The sequence below is a fragment of the Trachymyrmex cornetzi genome, unplaced genomic scaffold, assembly GCF_001594075.2.
Source record: "Trachymyrmex cornetzi isolate Tcor2-1 unplaced genomic scaffold, Tcor1.1 scaffold416, whole genome shotgun sequence".
Classification (NCBI taxonomy): Eukaryota; Metazoa; Arthropoda; class Insecta; order Hymenoptera; family Formicidae; genus Trachymyrmex; species Trachymyrmex cornetzi.
The window spans coordinates 206,656-222,467 of record NW_017298918.1 but is presented as its reverse complement, the minus strand read 5'-3'; the positions used below and the strand labels follow the sequence as shown (position 1 = coordinate 222,467).

Sequence of the window (15,812 nt, the reverse complement as noted above, 5' to 3'; positions counted from 1 at the left end):
AATCCCGCCAAATCTATACTTATCTTCTACATATTGGGTGCTTTTCATTTGATGACACAAGTCGACACAAGTGTCGTCTTGTGTCATCAAATGAAATTCTATCTTTGTCACTCTATGAATGTCAACAAGGATAAAACGACGCTTGTGCCGGCTCATGTCGACTTGTGTCATCAAATGGAAAGCACTCATTATATCTTAAGCCGGCGGCACACGATGCTTGTTTTCTTGTTGGATTGTTAGCTGGATTAGATTCTTGCCACCGTATTGGCTGCGATGCTGGCACTGTCAGCATCGCAGCCAATACAGTGGCAAGAATCTAATCCAGTTAGCAATCCAGTAAGAAAACAAGCATCGTGTGCTGCTGGCTTTACCCAATGAGTGCATTCAGAACAACTGCTCACTAAGCATTCAATGAGCTCTTTCATCTGATTGGCATATTTCATTAGATCCTAAAATATAGACCAATCAGATAAAAGAGCTCACTGAGCGCTCAGTGAACGGTTGTCATTGGCTGCTTTCAGCAGAAAAAGCAGCTTTGCTACTGTTGTAAAATTCTTTTATATAATTGGTCTTGCCCTTAGTTCCTCACTGGATCTAAATTTATAAACTAGGCTGCGTTCGGAAACATCACCCGAGTGCTCCCGCTTATCGTATTATCTTTGTTGTTTACTCAGTGTTAAACAAGGATAAGATGATACACGGAGAAACCCGGATGATGTTTTCGAACGCAGCCCTAATCATATCTGAGAATTTTACAACAGTTGCAAAGCTGCTGTCTCTACTGAACGCAGCCATTGGTCGCGTTCAGTAGACTCAACTGATGTGGAGCAGATTCGTGAGCACTCGCTATTGGTGTATTCTTCTAGATTATCCAATAGCAGCGAGCGCTCACCGATCCGCTCCACACAGTTGAGTCTGCTGAACGCACCATTCTGAATACACCCATTGTGTTTCCAGCTGTAGATATCGTCTGCACCTTGGTGTTTTCGTCAGCTTAATTGACGTTAGCGATATAGTAGTATTACATATATGGTTAAATTTTACTAAATAGTACCGGCTCGTGAATTCCGGGAAATCCGGGATAAGAAGTGCGCGATTAATCGTCGTCGGAAATAAACCTCGCGGAAGGAGGATGCTGTTGAGCAAAGTAACGCTATTGTTTCGTGGAAAGACTGTTCTTAGGAAGACAAACACGATATCGAAACCGTTTCTTCGATCGACGATCACTACGCCGTCCGGGGCGATCCTGCCCGAGCCGAAGAGAACACCGTTCAGCTTCCTGGGTGTCGTCAGCAGTGTGATATTCGGCTTGTTAGTCGGTGCCACGATCAGTAAGAACATTGCCAACTTCCTGGAAGAGAATGATCTTTTCGTTCCCTCGGACGACGACGATGACGATGACGACGACTAGCGATCAGCTGGTTTTATTCCATTGTGATTGTTCAAAATACTCAGATGATTAGACGTGCTCTTGATGCTCTTGAAGGTAATTTTTCATATATTCGTAGTATAATTTATGGCAATCATATGTGCAAAACCACTAAACATTATTACTCGATACTTTAATTTTCAAATATACATGTATACTGCAGTGCATTAATTCGCTGGATCATAGTAGCGGTCCGACTTATCGATGTTTATTTTTTACTCAAATGTTATCAACTTTACAGAAAAACTGCAAGAGACAAAAATTATTTATTTTCTTCTCATAGAACTCCAAGAATTTTTTCAGAATTTTAGCAACTTTTTAATACTGCATTTTCTTATTTTCGATAAGTCGGGCTGGCTACTATGACCCAGCGAATTAATGCGCTGCACTGTACATATACATACATTGAAAAAAATGTGAATATACGTATGTTTCATTTTAATTACCTCAAGCGAATATCTCAGAAACTAAGAGAGATACAAGAAGAAGTTTTATATGAAAGTTGTAGGTTTTTTGGGGGAAAGAAGGTGGAAATAACGGATTTTGGATAGGAGGCACTATCAAGGTTAGGTCAAGATCAACACGAATCTTTTAAATGGAACCTCCCATTTTTTATTGCATATTTTTATAGCACACCTCGATAGCTCTTTCCAAAACACTATAATAAATATTTTTTCATGAAGTTTCGAGTTATAAGACTTAACAGTTACAATGCCACCGGCATTAGCATTACAAGGTGTCCGACGGTTAAAACCTCTTAAATGTTATTCAGGATCATGTCCTAGATAATATTTAAGATTAAAATTCATTGGAGATTGATTCTCTTATTCTCATTTTTGAGAACACACTGAAAATTTATTTTTATATAAAAATGTATATTTATATATGATATAAAACATTCTGCTTAAAACATTATTAAAAAATATGTTTTAAAAAATTAATGTTTTATGTATATAAATTGATAGAATGGCTCAATTCGAATAAATCAAATATAAAAATTAAGGATTATATACGAGCCAGTTAATAATTAATAACATTTAATAATCAAAACCAAACATAAGAAATATATACATATGTTTCGACGCCGATTGAATCATTCTCAATGTTAGAAAAATTGAAAAATAAAAATAATGATGTTACAATAATTGTCGGATTTGTATATTAAAATAACATAGTTTTGTACATTATATAGTAAAATTAAAAAATGTAGTCTCAAAGAACGAAGTTATCTGATACTGGCGATGTTACACGTTTCTCTGCTCTTGCACCGCACTATGGCTTATAATATTATAATATCCATTGCATTCCTCTTTTTAATTTCTGACTCATAACAGTGTGACCGAAGAAGGTGTATATATATATATACTTATTACTTGTTCTATGAAAAATGAAAACACCACTATAAACTAGCGTTTTATATTGAACATTTCAATGGACCACACAGATTCTTAACCCGCCGTGAGCTAGGTCGGGTATATCATACCCTACCTATTTTGTTTTATGATTTTTATCTTGCATCGTTGCATTGATTGATACGTCGAATAGCTGAGGATAAGAGTGCGGGGAGGGGTAAGAAGAAGATAGAAAAATTAAATATTTCTGTACCACTTGCTACAAACTATTGTGAATGGAACATGCCATATTTCAGTGCAAAGACTGCATTACAAACGCAGAGCTTTGTGAAGATTAGCTGCTAAGATTTTATTATTATTATTTGTTATTTTTTTTTAGTTTATTTATTAAAAAGAAGGAAGATTATTTTTTTATTTCTTACTTTAATTTTAAGTCAATACAGATATTCCTGAACACATTGATCTCTTTAACGTTTAAAATTGTTACTAACTTGATTAAAATTTTAATAAATATAATTTTCTTATAATTCTGAATATTTTATTTGTAGTTTTTATTTAGTGGGAGATCCGTTGTCTTATGAAGTACTTTCAGATAATATTACTTAAAATTAGTACAAAAAAATCTATCAAATGAGTTCGGGTATGTCACACCCTACCTAGCAGTCGAAGTAGCAATTTACCACCTAGCTCACACCGGGTTAACAAAGAAGGAACGTAAGAGCATTCGATACGTATCTACATTTTTTAATTTTATATAACGTACAGAACATTGTTATTTTAATATGCAAATCCGACAATTATTGTAACATTATTTTTATTTTTTAATTTTTCTAACATTGAGAATGATCCCGATCGACGGTGAAACATATGTATTTCTTATATGTTTTATATAATATTTCTTCCTTTTCCTATAATTTTATAGGTTAAAATAAACAGATAATAACTTCGAAATAATCTGTTAATTGTATATATATATATATATATATTTCAATAATACATGTTGATTAGTTGTCAATTCTAACATGACTGCTGACACCTGTAATTTTTACATTTTGATTGACTATAATTCCAAATTTTGATTTTTATTGACTGCTTTTCGCCTAGTTTAAAATATTATCTGACTTGTTTTCAGATTCAAGTTAGACGTTGCAGTGATATAAGATCAGCAAGTGTATATGAAATAGAGGAAGAGAAATCTCTTCCCTTATATTACTTAGGTACCTTACTTAAGCTTCAATACCTGAGATTATGTAAATTATCATAGAAATATTTATTTATACAATTGTTGTTAAGTAGAAGTTTTACAAAATCTATGTATTTATAAATCTATGTATATATTATATCTATAAATAAATTGTGTTAAATACAATGTAAGTAATACAAAAACGCTCATTATGGCATCTGTACAATCGGGCGGTGTTAATAATTAGATGTGTACATGCGATTGTAATTACATGTATCTCTTTTCAGTCTTCGATTAATATTCACAAATTTCCAAATGCGATTTCCAATAATCTGCCCAAAATTGGCAGTTTATACAGTATTTGCTAGAAGCATAGTGCAAATCTAGAAAACTTGTAAAAAAATCTTACTTTAATCCTTTCAAGACTATACAAATTGATTTATCTCTTCTTAGATAAGAATTGTTACTTTTCTATAGAAAAAATGAAAATGCTTTTTTTTACATTACAATTCGACGATAAACATTTGTATCACAATTCATCGAACAATTTTTTAAAATGTCTATCACATTACCTGAAACGTAAACTTGCGAAAAATAAAAAAAAAACGGATACAGTCTAGTCTGTATGAAAGTTTATAAATATGGAAATATATATGTGAATAAATAAATAAATAAGTCTCTTTGAATACACAGAGTATGGATAATAACGATAAGGTAGACGAATCTGTTTCACAGTGTAAAATAGAGAATTGCATCACAGAGAGAATCTTGTTGGACTTAAAGGTGGAAATACGAGAAAAAAAACTCTTTGTACTTGCATCCGTTTGTATTAAAAAAATGAGACTGAGTCGAAAGTGCCCGTGCTAATAAATAGAAATCTGAATTAAATTACGTATACCAAGAAGACTGTCGCGTAGTATTCAAGAAAGCAATCGGTGAAGAATTATCCAGTAAGTCAAAAGCAAACAAGCAAACGTGGAAATATGAAGTTATTTAAAAGTTAGATTCGTTGTTATTTAGAGAATAATTATTTTATTTCCTGATCTAGATCTCTCTCGATCGTTTGCATCGAGGACACACAGATTATTGCAATGAACCTCCGTTTGGCCGGCATATGAAACGCGAATAAGAACGAAGATTGCGACACATTAGGAATCTACATAAAAATGTTGCGCTTGTGTCATACCCTGCCTGCATATAAAACTAACTCCAAACGGTAAGCGTAGTGAACACTGACTCAATTTTACTGCGGCGGCCTCTTGTGTAAACCCCAGCCATGAAAGCATTTCGTAAATCTTCTAGATTCTTTACCTTTGGCAGTTAAAAATAACTTACGGGGTTTGTCAGGTTGCTTTACGCGTAAGTGTTGAATGTATACCTGGAAAAAAAAGAACATGTTAAATTGTTGATATTTTACATCGATCGACTCTCCGTTTAGAATAAAAGGGATATTAAAACGAAGCTCGAACTCCACGAAGTCACCAGAGGTCGCACCGTGCATCGACATGTCTTTGGCTGCGTTCGGTTTTCACGCTCACACGCTTTGCAGTGCTCATGCTTATAAGTGTTGTTTATTGGTGTTCAATTTGGTTTGTCAGTGCTCAAATTAAATAAATGATGTCATTCATTTTGACTATTGTAAGCGTTAAGCTTGGGCACATAATTGATAAATAATTGACCGTGAGTAATTCGCTTCTTATACACTAAAAATAAAAATTTACGAAATTTTAATAAATATTTGTTTAAAATAGTATCAATGAGACATTTGCTTATAACTTATATATATTTATATTTACTGTAAGCAAATGTCCCATTGGTATTATTTTAACAAATATTACAATTTTGTAAATTTTTTTTCAATGTCACTTTTTTGTCTTATAACTCTTGTTTCCTTTCACCGAAGGTGCATTCAAGTCGTGGTACTTCATCGGGAGTTAGAGATATCGTGTATATGTTCCCAGTCCATGCATCTTCTAAATTAACTAGAACTTTATGTGTTGATGTCATCTTTGTATGAGTAAATTCTTTTTCCTATTTTTTGATGACAATTTAAGCATCCAATTTCTTGTTGGTGAACAACAAAGTTCTTTTTTTATTAGCACAAAATCGGAAAATGTTTGTAGATGTCGATATAAGTATATTACGAGAGCATTAAAATATACACGCAAACCGATACATTCATTAAACATCTAACAAAAAAAAATGTATAGATCTAACCTACTAGATATATATCTTTCGTTTTATAAGCGAAAAACGTGCTTTTTGCAATTATTCGATTTTTTTCGCATATTTTCTTCACAAGTCGTAATTATCAAAGTCGTAATTATCGACGAAAACTAAAGTTATCTTGGAATTTTATATGTAAAAGCATAGTTTTTACCCGTTTCAACAGTTGTCAGACCGTGTGTTTCTGCCCGAATATAGGCTCATATACCTTTTACGATCATTTACTAACTGTCAAAGAAGGAAAGGACAGTTTTCATCGATTTTTACAAGTGTTTTAAAGCGATTTCGTTAATTAGATTTATCCAAATTGTCTTTACTTACAAATGACATGTAACATAAATTAACGTGTCATTCCTCGCTTCTGACGTCACGAATCCAACATGGCCGCCGCGACTAGTCAGGAGCCTTAGTTTATTTTGTGAAATGTTTGTAGCATTTTCATAAAAATTATGACGATTAAACTTTTATAACTTACCTGAGCTGATTTATAGGCCAATTTGATTTCAACTTCTGAACAGCGAGTACCCAACCAAAGAAATACTTGTTCTCCATTATCAAGTATCATTATATCATCATCTGCCAAATCGTCCTACAAAAAATAACTCATGATTCATTTATTATAAAAATTTGAAGAACTCCGACAATATACCAGAAGCTATTGCTATTAATATCGAAATATTTTCCTATTTGAAATTGAAAATTTACTTGACAAAAATCGGTGCACTTCTCGCTGATTGTAAAGTACCCCTTCTCGTTGGAACATCTAAATAATCTTGTGTAATTCATAAACTCTGCATTAGTGTCGTATGGTTTCTTCCCCCCAAGCGCCACCCAGAAGAAATTGTCTGGTTCCTCGCCTTCGTTTAATACTTGCAGACTTATCCATGGCTGTATTCAATTTATATTTATTACAAATAATGGAAGACAAAAACATTTTTTCATCTATTAGGTACAAACTTTACTTCGTAGAAACAAAAAGAATATTTAAGAAGCAACACCATCCCTGAGGCCTAAAAATGATACCTAACTTTGGTAATTTTTTGCAGTAAACTAATAAAATCAATCAAAAATCGTTCTTAACAGCTTTACTATATGAACTTTCGAAAGTACAAAAGGATTTTTTGAATTTTTATCAAAATGGCAACGCTATATCAGTATCACCGACTCTCTTTTTTTTTGGCGAGCGCATATGCGGTGTACATAGAATTTCCTACACCTTTTGATGTGAGACAAAAATAAAAAAAATTTTGTTAGCTACATACTTAAAGCTAGAGAAGTAAGATTATTTCAAAATATTTAGTTTTGTATCACAGTAAAAAACATTTTGTATTTATGCTAAAACGAATTCTTGTCGAAAGGTTTTTGTGATAAATTTTTAACATATCCGAGTGTTAATTTAATATGTGATTGTGTTATTTAAATATTTTGTGTTAAATTAAAATTTAACATTTCTCAGTGTTAAAATAACACAATTTATAGGTAAGTAAACAAATAACATAAAAATAATATAGTTTTAAAACATAAATTCTAAGAATAAATAAATAAAATGTGTATTAATTTTGATATATTATAAATGTTAATTAATTTTACTAAAAAAATATGTTCTGTACAACTAGTTATATATTTTATATGTAAAAAAGTATAGATATTTTCTCTTTGTAACAGTAAATATCTATTAAATCTATATATTGCATATGTTAATATGCAAGAGGCCTAAATTAAAAACGTAAAAACAGCACCTAATTTCAGTTAAATTTTACATTATAAATGTGTCAATTTAACATTTAAAATTTGCTTTAACATATAATTGTGTCAAAATTATGCTTTTTGTGTTAATTTTTTACATAATATTTGTGTTACTTTCTAACATACTCATCTTATGTTAAATTAACACAAAAATTTGGGTGGACCACTTAGGACATGTAAAATATGTTAAATTTAACACAAAATTTTTTATTGTAATAAAAATAATAAATAAAAAATTTCATCTTTAAATGTTAATAAAAAAGTTTTCAATATATATTATACATATATATATATATATATATATAATCTTACATACTTCTTTAGATTAAACATCTGAGAGTAATCTGTGCAAATTTCAAGTGAATCGATTAAGAATTGTTGTGATTGTTGTTGTGTGTACATGGAAAACTTCATTTGGAGAAAAACACGTTTAAAGTTTTTAGAATTTTTGTTTATAAGATTATAATCGGAATTGTGCCTTAGTCTGCAATGCCTACGTCGTATACTTTATAAGTGGCAACATCTATCTGCCAAAACTTGTTTCTTTGAAAATTTAAGTTCCTTTTATCTGTGGAGCTCTACTGCACGACGTCCGCCACTTGGACTGACTTGGAGCAGACTCAGCGGCGAGGTGAGGCGATGCAAGATATTAGCTCTAACGGGATTATACAGTTACGATACCAACTTAAAACTATTGAAATATTCTTAACAATATAAACTATTAATATTTAATAAATATTTAAGTAAAAAAAATTTATTTTTTTCAAACCTTAAGAGTGGTGGTTCTCCCTTAAATATCTCTCTGTTAAGTATTGAAATATTTAATAGATATTTATATTTGCAATTCGTTTAAGTTGAACAAAATCCAATTTAAGATCTAAGCTCTTTGAGATCTAAGCACAAAACAGTTATAACTCACATTGTTGAACATTTCTTCTGCTATTTCTCCAATTAGACGAGCGTCTTCGGGATCAGCCCTTGATCCAATCCACGCGTACACGATACCAGTTCCTTCATCAGAATTGTTAAATGGCACATTTAAAAGATAACTGCAAATAAAAAAAGATAAGATATTTTACAAACGAAATATAATCATGCGTACTTAACGGAATATGTCTCACCAGAAAGCAGGATTTAATAACGTCGAATCCGCCGGTATTTGAATGAGCCGAGTACATAAGGCACTGCCGTTACTTCGTAGATGATAGAACTCTACTTTATTACTACCTGCAGCTTTCGGCTGTTTACGTTTTCCTTGATGAATGATGAACTTTCGTTTGAAGTAACTCATGAACTTTAGATTTTCTTGCTGTTGATGTGTCCTTACAACTTCCAGGTTTTCCCCGAACAGTGATTTAAATTTTTTTTGCAAACTGAAACAAAAAAGATATTCACCTGATATTGACAATCACAGATTGAGTAGAACATAAATCTATAGGAACTACAAATTAGATAAATGTATCTATTCTTTACCTAAACGTAAACGTCAGCCATCCCATGTTTCCCGCGTCTCTGCCTTGCCAGAAATACACCGTGCACTGATAATCGTCTTCGTATTGCTCCTCACCGTCTTCGTTCTCAGTTATATCCAGTGGCTGGTTTAATCAAAAGCAAAATGACAATTAACCGTAAATTTGATAGCTTTGCATTGATATAATGATACATTTTACGTACCATCCAATATCGGCATAAGAAAACATAACAATCTGCACTGTAAAAATGTCCTAACTCTTCCTCCGGTAGGCGTACGAATTTTTTTCCTTCCAATACTAATGCTTCCATTCCTTCCAAATCATCGTTCCACTCCGCCATGAGTTGATATGCCTCGGCAGCCGACATTAGTGGTTGTCGCGGCATAAATAAAGCTGCCAAATCCGCCTAAAAATTATATTAAAAAATTAATAAACTTAAACAATAAGAATCATATTTTAGACCGTACATGTGAGAACAGAATCAATACGAACTAGAAATGCCTATACCGGTCGAAGCTAGATCTTTAATGCTTAAATAATTCAATGTGAATTTTATATATATATATATATACATATACTATATGTACATGCATATATATCATATTTGTAGTCATTTGAACTCAAATAAACCTAAATTAATCTTAAATAAAAATAATATAATAAAACAAAAATGTGCAGTTATTATGAAATGTAAATGTACCTTTGTTTCCTGTTGCTTAGCCCATTTAGTGAGATCCGCTCCAGTTTTAGCGACCGATTCAGCCGTTCTAGTGAAGTCCACAGCGATTACTTCGTCCCATCCAGTAAATTTAGACTTAAAGATCTATATAATGTATAAAGCAAATATTTTTTAATAAAAAGAATTTATAAATTGAATTTTTATAAATTGAGTTAAAAAAGCATATTCATACCTGTGATTCAGTGCCCTCTTGCAATCTCGTTACCATAGCATATTCTGGCCTTTCTATCATATTAAATAATTCTTGAGATAGTTTCACAGCAGCAGCACGTACTAATCTCGTCGATTTTTTACCAAACCTAAAGCATGCGTGTAATCAATTTAGTCAATATAGATTAAAAGACTTAAGATTTAAGAAACACATTCCCTACACTTACCAAACATACACATCTAAATAGCAATCTAATATATACACATTGCGATTGTTTAGCAAGGTATTCGTTAACTTCCCGTGAGGAACTTCGACCTGCGGAAGTTCCAAATAACCCATTCCAAGTTGAACTTGATATAATCTGGGCACGAGAGGCACAAAATTTGGATCCACATGCTCCTATTATAAAAGTAAACGAACCGATTAGTATAATATACACGACTGAAGGAATAATTATTAAATACAAGTAAGATAAATTAAATAAAATTTCAAATTTATGTTTAGATAGTATAATTATATTTTTATTACTGCTACTACGTATATTGTAGAAAGAAAGCTTACAATAATTTGCAGATTTTTTTGTTCATCCTCTTCCACTCCTAAATACAGCAGGAACTCTTCGGATTCGACACCCATAACGTCCGTTAGAATCTCGGCTTTATTTTTCCGTTCGTTCTTATTAATTTTCTCTGCCATCAGCCGTGCCTTTGATTTTAATGTGCTCTTCGCTTTCTTCCCGTACCACATGAATATCTTATTTCCCGTATCAAGAACAAATACATAATCGGGATCCAAAGATTCGATACATACTGGAACTGGTTCTAAATGTATAGAAGCTCCTGCTGCGTGTACTCTATATAAACGAGTAATCGCTGGCTGAAAAAAAATTCAATGTGACTTAAAATTCCTATTTGAAAATTTATATAATTATGATATAAGAATTAAGCTCACTGTATCTTCCACTGTGTAAAAACCAGACGACGTGCGACCGCCTTCGATATACGTGATACCCGAATCAAACAGCATCAGAAATTCATCCGATTCATCCCCTTGTTCTTCCCTAATTGTTCGACATTGAGCGCCTAAGTAGTTTCTCAGATTTACGGCGTGAATCGCTGCACACGCTCTTTTATCTAACTATGAGAACAAGTTGTTATTAAATTAATCGTATCCAGTTCATATGTGCAATAATCTACGTGAAATAATTCATTCAGTTTTAATCTTTTTTTCTATTGCTCTGATTCAAAGATATACGTACTGTGGCCTTTTCTCCGATCCAAAAATAAATTGCCCAGGTCAACGATCCACCTTCGTCTATTCCGGTTTTCAGAATGATGTAACAATCGCCTTCATAAAACTTGCCGTGCGCTACCTCCTCGATCTCATTCGGCAGAAAATTCTCTATTTCCCAGACTGATAAACCGGGTATTTGACCTGCGTCTTCGTCAAAAAATTCGGAATAATCCAACGGTGGTTTCTCTAAAGCTTCATCCCATCGCTTGGGTCTAAAGTATTAATCATTAATTAATAATATGGATGTAAAAAATTAATCTATTATGAAAAATATGAGAAAAATCCACATCGGAAAACAAAAGTGATCATATTAAGAAGTTCATAGTTCTACTCACTTCAGGGATTCTGCTTTCGATTCCTCACATTCTTTATCCTTATTCTTCTCTTTCGCTATGTCTTTCATACCCTACAAAAGCAATCATAATTGTAAGTTTCTTCGCATATAAACATTGTAATGTAACTAGTAAGATGATGACATACCTTAAGAATTTTTGCTTGATCTTGATCAGCTTCCTCCTGGTCTCTTCTTCTTCTCAATCTCATTTTACGCGCGATTGGATCTTTACTATCTATAATTAAAAAATGTGCTTTTATTTAAATACAAAATAATAGATTTTACCATTTTATTTTTTCTGATGCTTGTAATACGTACTAGCGGCTTGAACTGGAGCTGGTACATTAGCACCAGCAAGACGCAACTGATGCTGCAACGAGAAATCAATGTTGTAAAATTCAATGCCCGATCCTCTTTGTACTTCTGTCGGTTTTGGTGGCATCACTAAATTTGGATTGTCTCGCAAATCTAGCTGTTCTAGATCGGTGAGAAGATGAATGGCATCCGGTACAGTAATTAATCGGTTTGACGTTAATATTAATTGCTTTAATGAACCACATCTAAAAAAATATGTATATATATATTTCTTTTTGTAATATTATTTAAAAGAAAGATTTTTATTTTTCTTACAGTAAGATAATATAAGAAAAGAATAACAATTCACCTGCATAATCCTTCTGGTATCATCTCTAAATGATTGTTAGCAGCGGAAAAAACCTGCAAAGATGATAATTTTCCTATTCCAGAAGGTATGCCTTCAAAATCTAATTCATTATCATTTAAATACAATCTTCTTAATGTGAAAATCTTGCACAAAGCAGCTGGTATTGCACTTAATTTGTTTCGCGATACGTTCAGAATCTCCAATCTCATCCACAGTTCTAGAAAATGTCTTTCTTATTAGTTTGTACAAAATTATATGACTAGGACAATGGTAAAAGTTCAATGTATTCACCAATCGCTGTTGATAATTCCATTATATGATTGTCACTCAAATTTAAACGGCGCAAATTCGACAAGGAATAAAGCGCATCAGGCACTCGGGGTAAATTATTTTGTGACAAATCTAGCTCTTGCAAATTAGTTAACGTTTCTAGACTAGAAGGTATATTATTCAATGTTCGTTGTGTGTCTCGCATTTGTAACGTCGTTAAATTCATTAATGATGGCAATTGTCTGAAACAATATAAGAAAAATAAAGCAATTCTTGGAAAAAAAAATATTTCAAAGATTGATACGAAAATTTTGTCTCCTACCTTAATTGGAAATGACCTAAGGGATTATGATTCAGATTTAAAGTCTGTAAATTAGCCAAACGTCGAGTCTGTGGTGGCACTGTTTCCAGTTTATTGTAACTAAGATCCAAAAACAATAAATCTGTCAAGTGAATGAACAATGTATTTGGTATTGTTTCGATACTGAAAGAATAAAAATAACATTAGAACTTCCTCGATAATTTTTCTATGATCTAGTAACATATAGTTGTTGATACATACTGATTATGGCTTAAATTAAGATTGAGCAAAGAACGTGCTCTTTCTAGGCCTTCAGGTACCTCCTTCAAATTGTTGTGACTTAAATCTAAGGTTGTCAATTCCTCTAAATGAAACAATTCTGCCGGGATACCACTGGATTTGATATTATTATGCCTTATGTTCAAAGTCCTGAGACAGCCCAATTCTGTTAATTCTCCATATAAACGTTCCAATTTGTTTTTGACAAGTGATAGATGTTCCTAATGAATGATTAAATACATTAATATGTGATCCTAGTTACTTAAATAACTGGACAAATCTTTTTTTACTAAAGTTCATGCAAACAATGATAATGATGTAGAAATATTTTTTATATGTAAACAAATATTGTCATAATTTTTTTCAAGTAATGCTTTACCAGTTTCAACAATTTGCCCATCTCTTCTGGGATCTCCGTCAAATTTGTTTTGTCTAATTTCAACCATTGTATTCCAGTCATAAGACGCACGGATTCAGGAAATTTATCATCCTACAAGTGCAAAAAAACAATCTTTATTACTATTAGCTAATCCTAAATCTTATCTCAATCAAGTTGAGATATAGATTAGATGGATCAAAAGTGGCATGTCATTCAGTTTTTAATCATCTTTTTTTATACTAGAGCAGAGATAAATTACGCTTAATAAAAGTTATTACTATTAAGTATTAACAAAGTTAGAGTTCAATATACAAACAAAATAAAATTTTAAAGATCCTGAACAGAATCAGAGACATAAGTGAAGCGTGTTTCAGAGGTTCTTTCGCGTGGTTTCCTGCAAGGTTAACCTCTGTGAAAATCTCTGGCGGTACTCACGCCAAAGTCGTTGCTGCTGAAGTCCACGCCTCGCACGAACGGCAGCACCCCGGTGTTCGCCATCGCGCCTACCGGTCAATTGCTGCACGACGACGACGACGAGGACTTGTGTCGTCCGGAACACGAAAATCACGTCCCAGAAATGGGTCCCGCTAAGTCATAAGTGTCGGCGCGCCGCGTCCATCCGTTGCCGATCGTCAGGGCAGGGCAGTGTCTCCGCTGATCACCACTGGTCCTCGCCGCGCTTTATCGCGCCATGCGTCACCGCGGCCCGCGACCAGGATCGTCCGGGATCCAGGACTCTGCAGGACTCGCTCTGGCGTTTCAACTATCACAGTGTCTCGATCGAGCGTGCCCGGGTGCCGGCACGACGCGCATCACGACTGGGATCACTGTGACTAATTGGAAATACTGGGACACGGATGACGATGACGACGGTTGGACGTGCCGCGGGGGACGGACTTTAACCGTGTCGCGATCCGGAACGATCCGGAGCGAACGGCGTTTCACTCCGTCGAGAGCACGATCATGCCCGTCGTTCCGCGACGGCCAGTTCGTGGCTCGGGATCGTCGGGAACGAGAACGTGAGTCCCGCAGACACGAAACCGGCGTCGTGGGACGATGGGACGTGGGACGTGGGCAGACGTGGGAATGAGGACCGATCCTCCGGCCTCCGGTTTCAGTCCAGCCAGCTTCGGCGCGACGATCGGCGTTTCGTTCTGTATGAATGAGAAAAAAGAATAAAGTATTTCCGCAAGGCGCGGCATGTCATCCTAATATTTAAATGTATTTGCAGAATCGAGAGAGGATTTCCTCGCATTCCTGCGCTCTCATATGAGATGTATGTAAATTGATGTCAATGTGACACGTGAAATGCGCGCGTATTCGAGGACATTCGAGGCGCGTGTTCTTGTCTATGTATACTCATGCGTCAGAACTGTTGATCATTTGAGAAAGTCTCTCAAATTAATAAATAATAATAATAATAATAATAATTAATAATTAAAAAAAAACAGTAGTAAAACGTATATATTATATGTCTCTCAGAGAGACATATAATATATACGTCACTGCTGTTTTTTTTTAATTATTTATTATTACATTATATTATATATTACCTGATATTAATACTTATTAAATATAATAAATTATTAGGTGTTGAACTTAATTCCTGCCGTTTTTCGTCTCCAAAATTGATTTGTTTCGAATGGGAAATACCTTTTAATCAAAATATTATTAATAAAGTATTATTAATTAGTAATAAAGTAAAAAATGGAGGAAATTACTTTGATTAAGGTATTCATTCAGCTTCCCTTCGAAACAAATCAATTTTTGAGACGAAAAACGGCAAAAATTAAGTTCAACACCTAATAAATATTACTTAAAATAAATTATTTAATTAATAAATTAAATATATGTTTATTAAATATAATAATTATAATTATTTTATTGAAGTTAACCCAGTTGATAAAAAAAACTCGAATCTTACATTTTTAAGAAGTCTGTAAGCTGAAGTAATAAAGTTCTAACTATATATTTTTAAAAAGTTTTTACATTTT

The 15,812-nt window shown here is 33.3% G+C and overlaps 2 protein-coding genes across 3 annotated transcripts; one reads left to right on the top strand and one right to left on the bottom strand.

Annotated features, from left to right (window-relative positions):
- Positions 1 to 990: 990 nt before the first annotated feature.
- Positions 991 to 4,775, top strand: EMRE (Essential MCU regulator). 2 transcript variants are annotated; one of them, XM_018512580.1, is made up of 3 exons: positions 991 to 1,486; positions 3,914 to 3,998; positions 4,700 to 4,761. In XM_018512580.1, exon 1 carries the CDS (start codon positions 1,133 to 1,135, stop codon positions 1,409 to 1,411), a length of 279 nt encoding a protein of 92 aa, XP_018368082.1. In that variant the 5' UTR covers positions 991 to 1,132; the 3' UTR covers positions 1,412 to 1,486; positions 3,914 to 3,998; positions 4,700 to 4,761. The 2 variants fall into 2 exon arrangements, with proteins under 2 accessions (XP_018368082.1, XP_018368083.1); XM_018512581.1 differs by lacking the exon at positions 3,914 to 3,998 and having other exon boundaries at positions 4,700 to 4,775.
- Positions 4,776 to 5,173: 398 nt separating this feature from the next.
- Positions 5,174 to 14,316, bottom strand: fliI (FLII actin remodeling protein). Its single transcript, XM_018512579.1, has 22 exons — positions 14,254 to 14,316; positions 13,819 to 13,929; positions 13,422 to 13,660; positions 13,182 to 13,343; positions 12,881 to 13,101; positions 12,590 to 12,806; positions 12,244 to 12,485; positions 12,072 to 12,160; positions 11,927 to 11,997; positions 11,557 to 11,803; positions 11,250 to 11,435; positions 10,860 to 11,174; positions 10,525 to 10,697; positions 10,320 to 10,446; positions 10,109 to 10,231; positions 9,611 to 9,814; positions 9,410 to 9,531; positions 9,058 to 9,309; positions 8,856 to 8,985; positions 6,896 to 7,078; positions 6,666 to 6,779; positions 5,174 to 5,342 (listed from the first exon to the last, which is right to left on the bottom strand). Exons 1-22 carry the CDS (start codon positions 14,314 to 14,316, stop codon positions 5,208 to 5,210), a joined length of 3,726 nt encoding a protein of 1,241 aa, XP_018368081.1. The 3' UTR covers positions 5,174 to 5,207.
- Between the last annotated feature and the right edge of the window lie 1,496 nt (positions 14,317 to 15,812).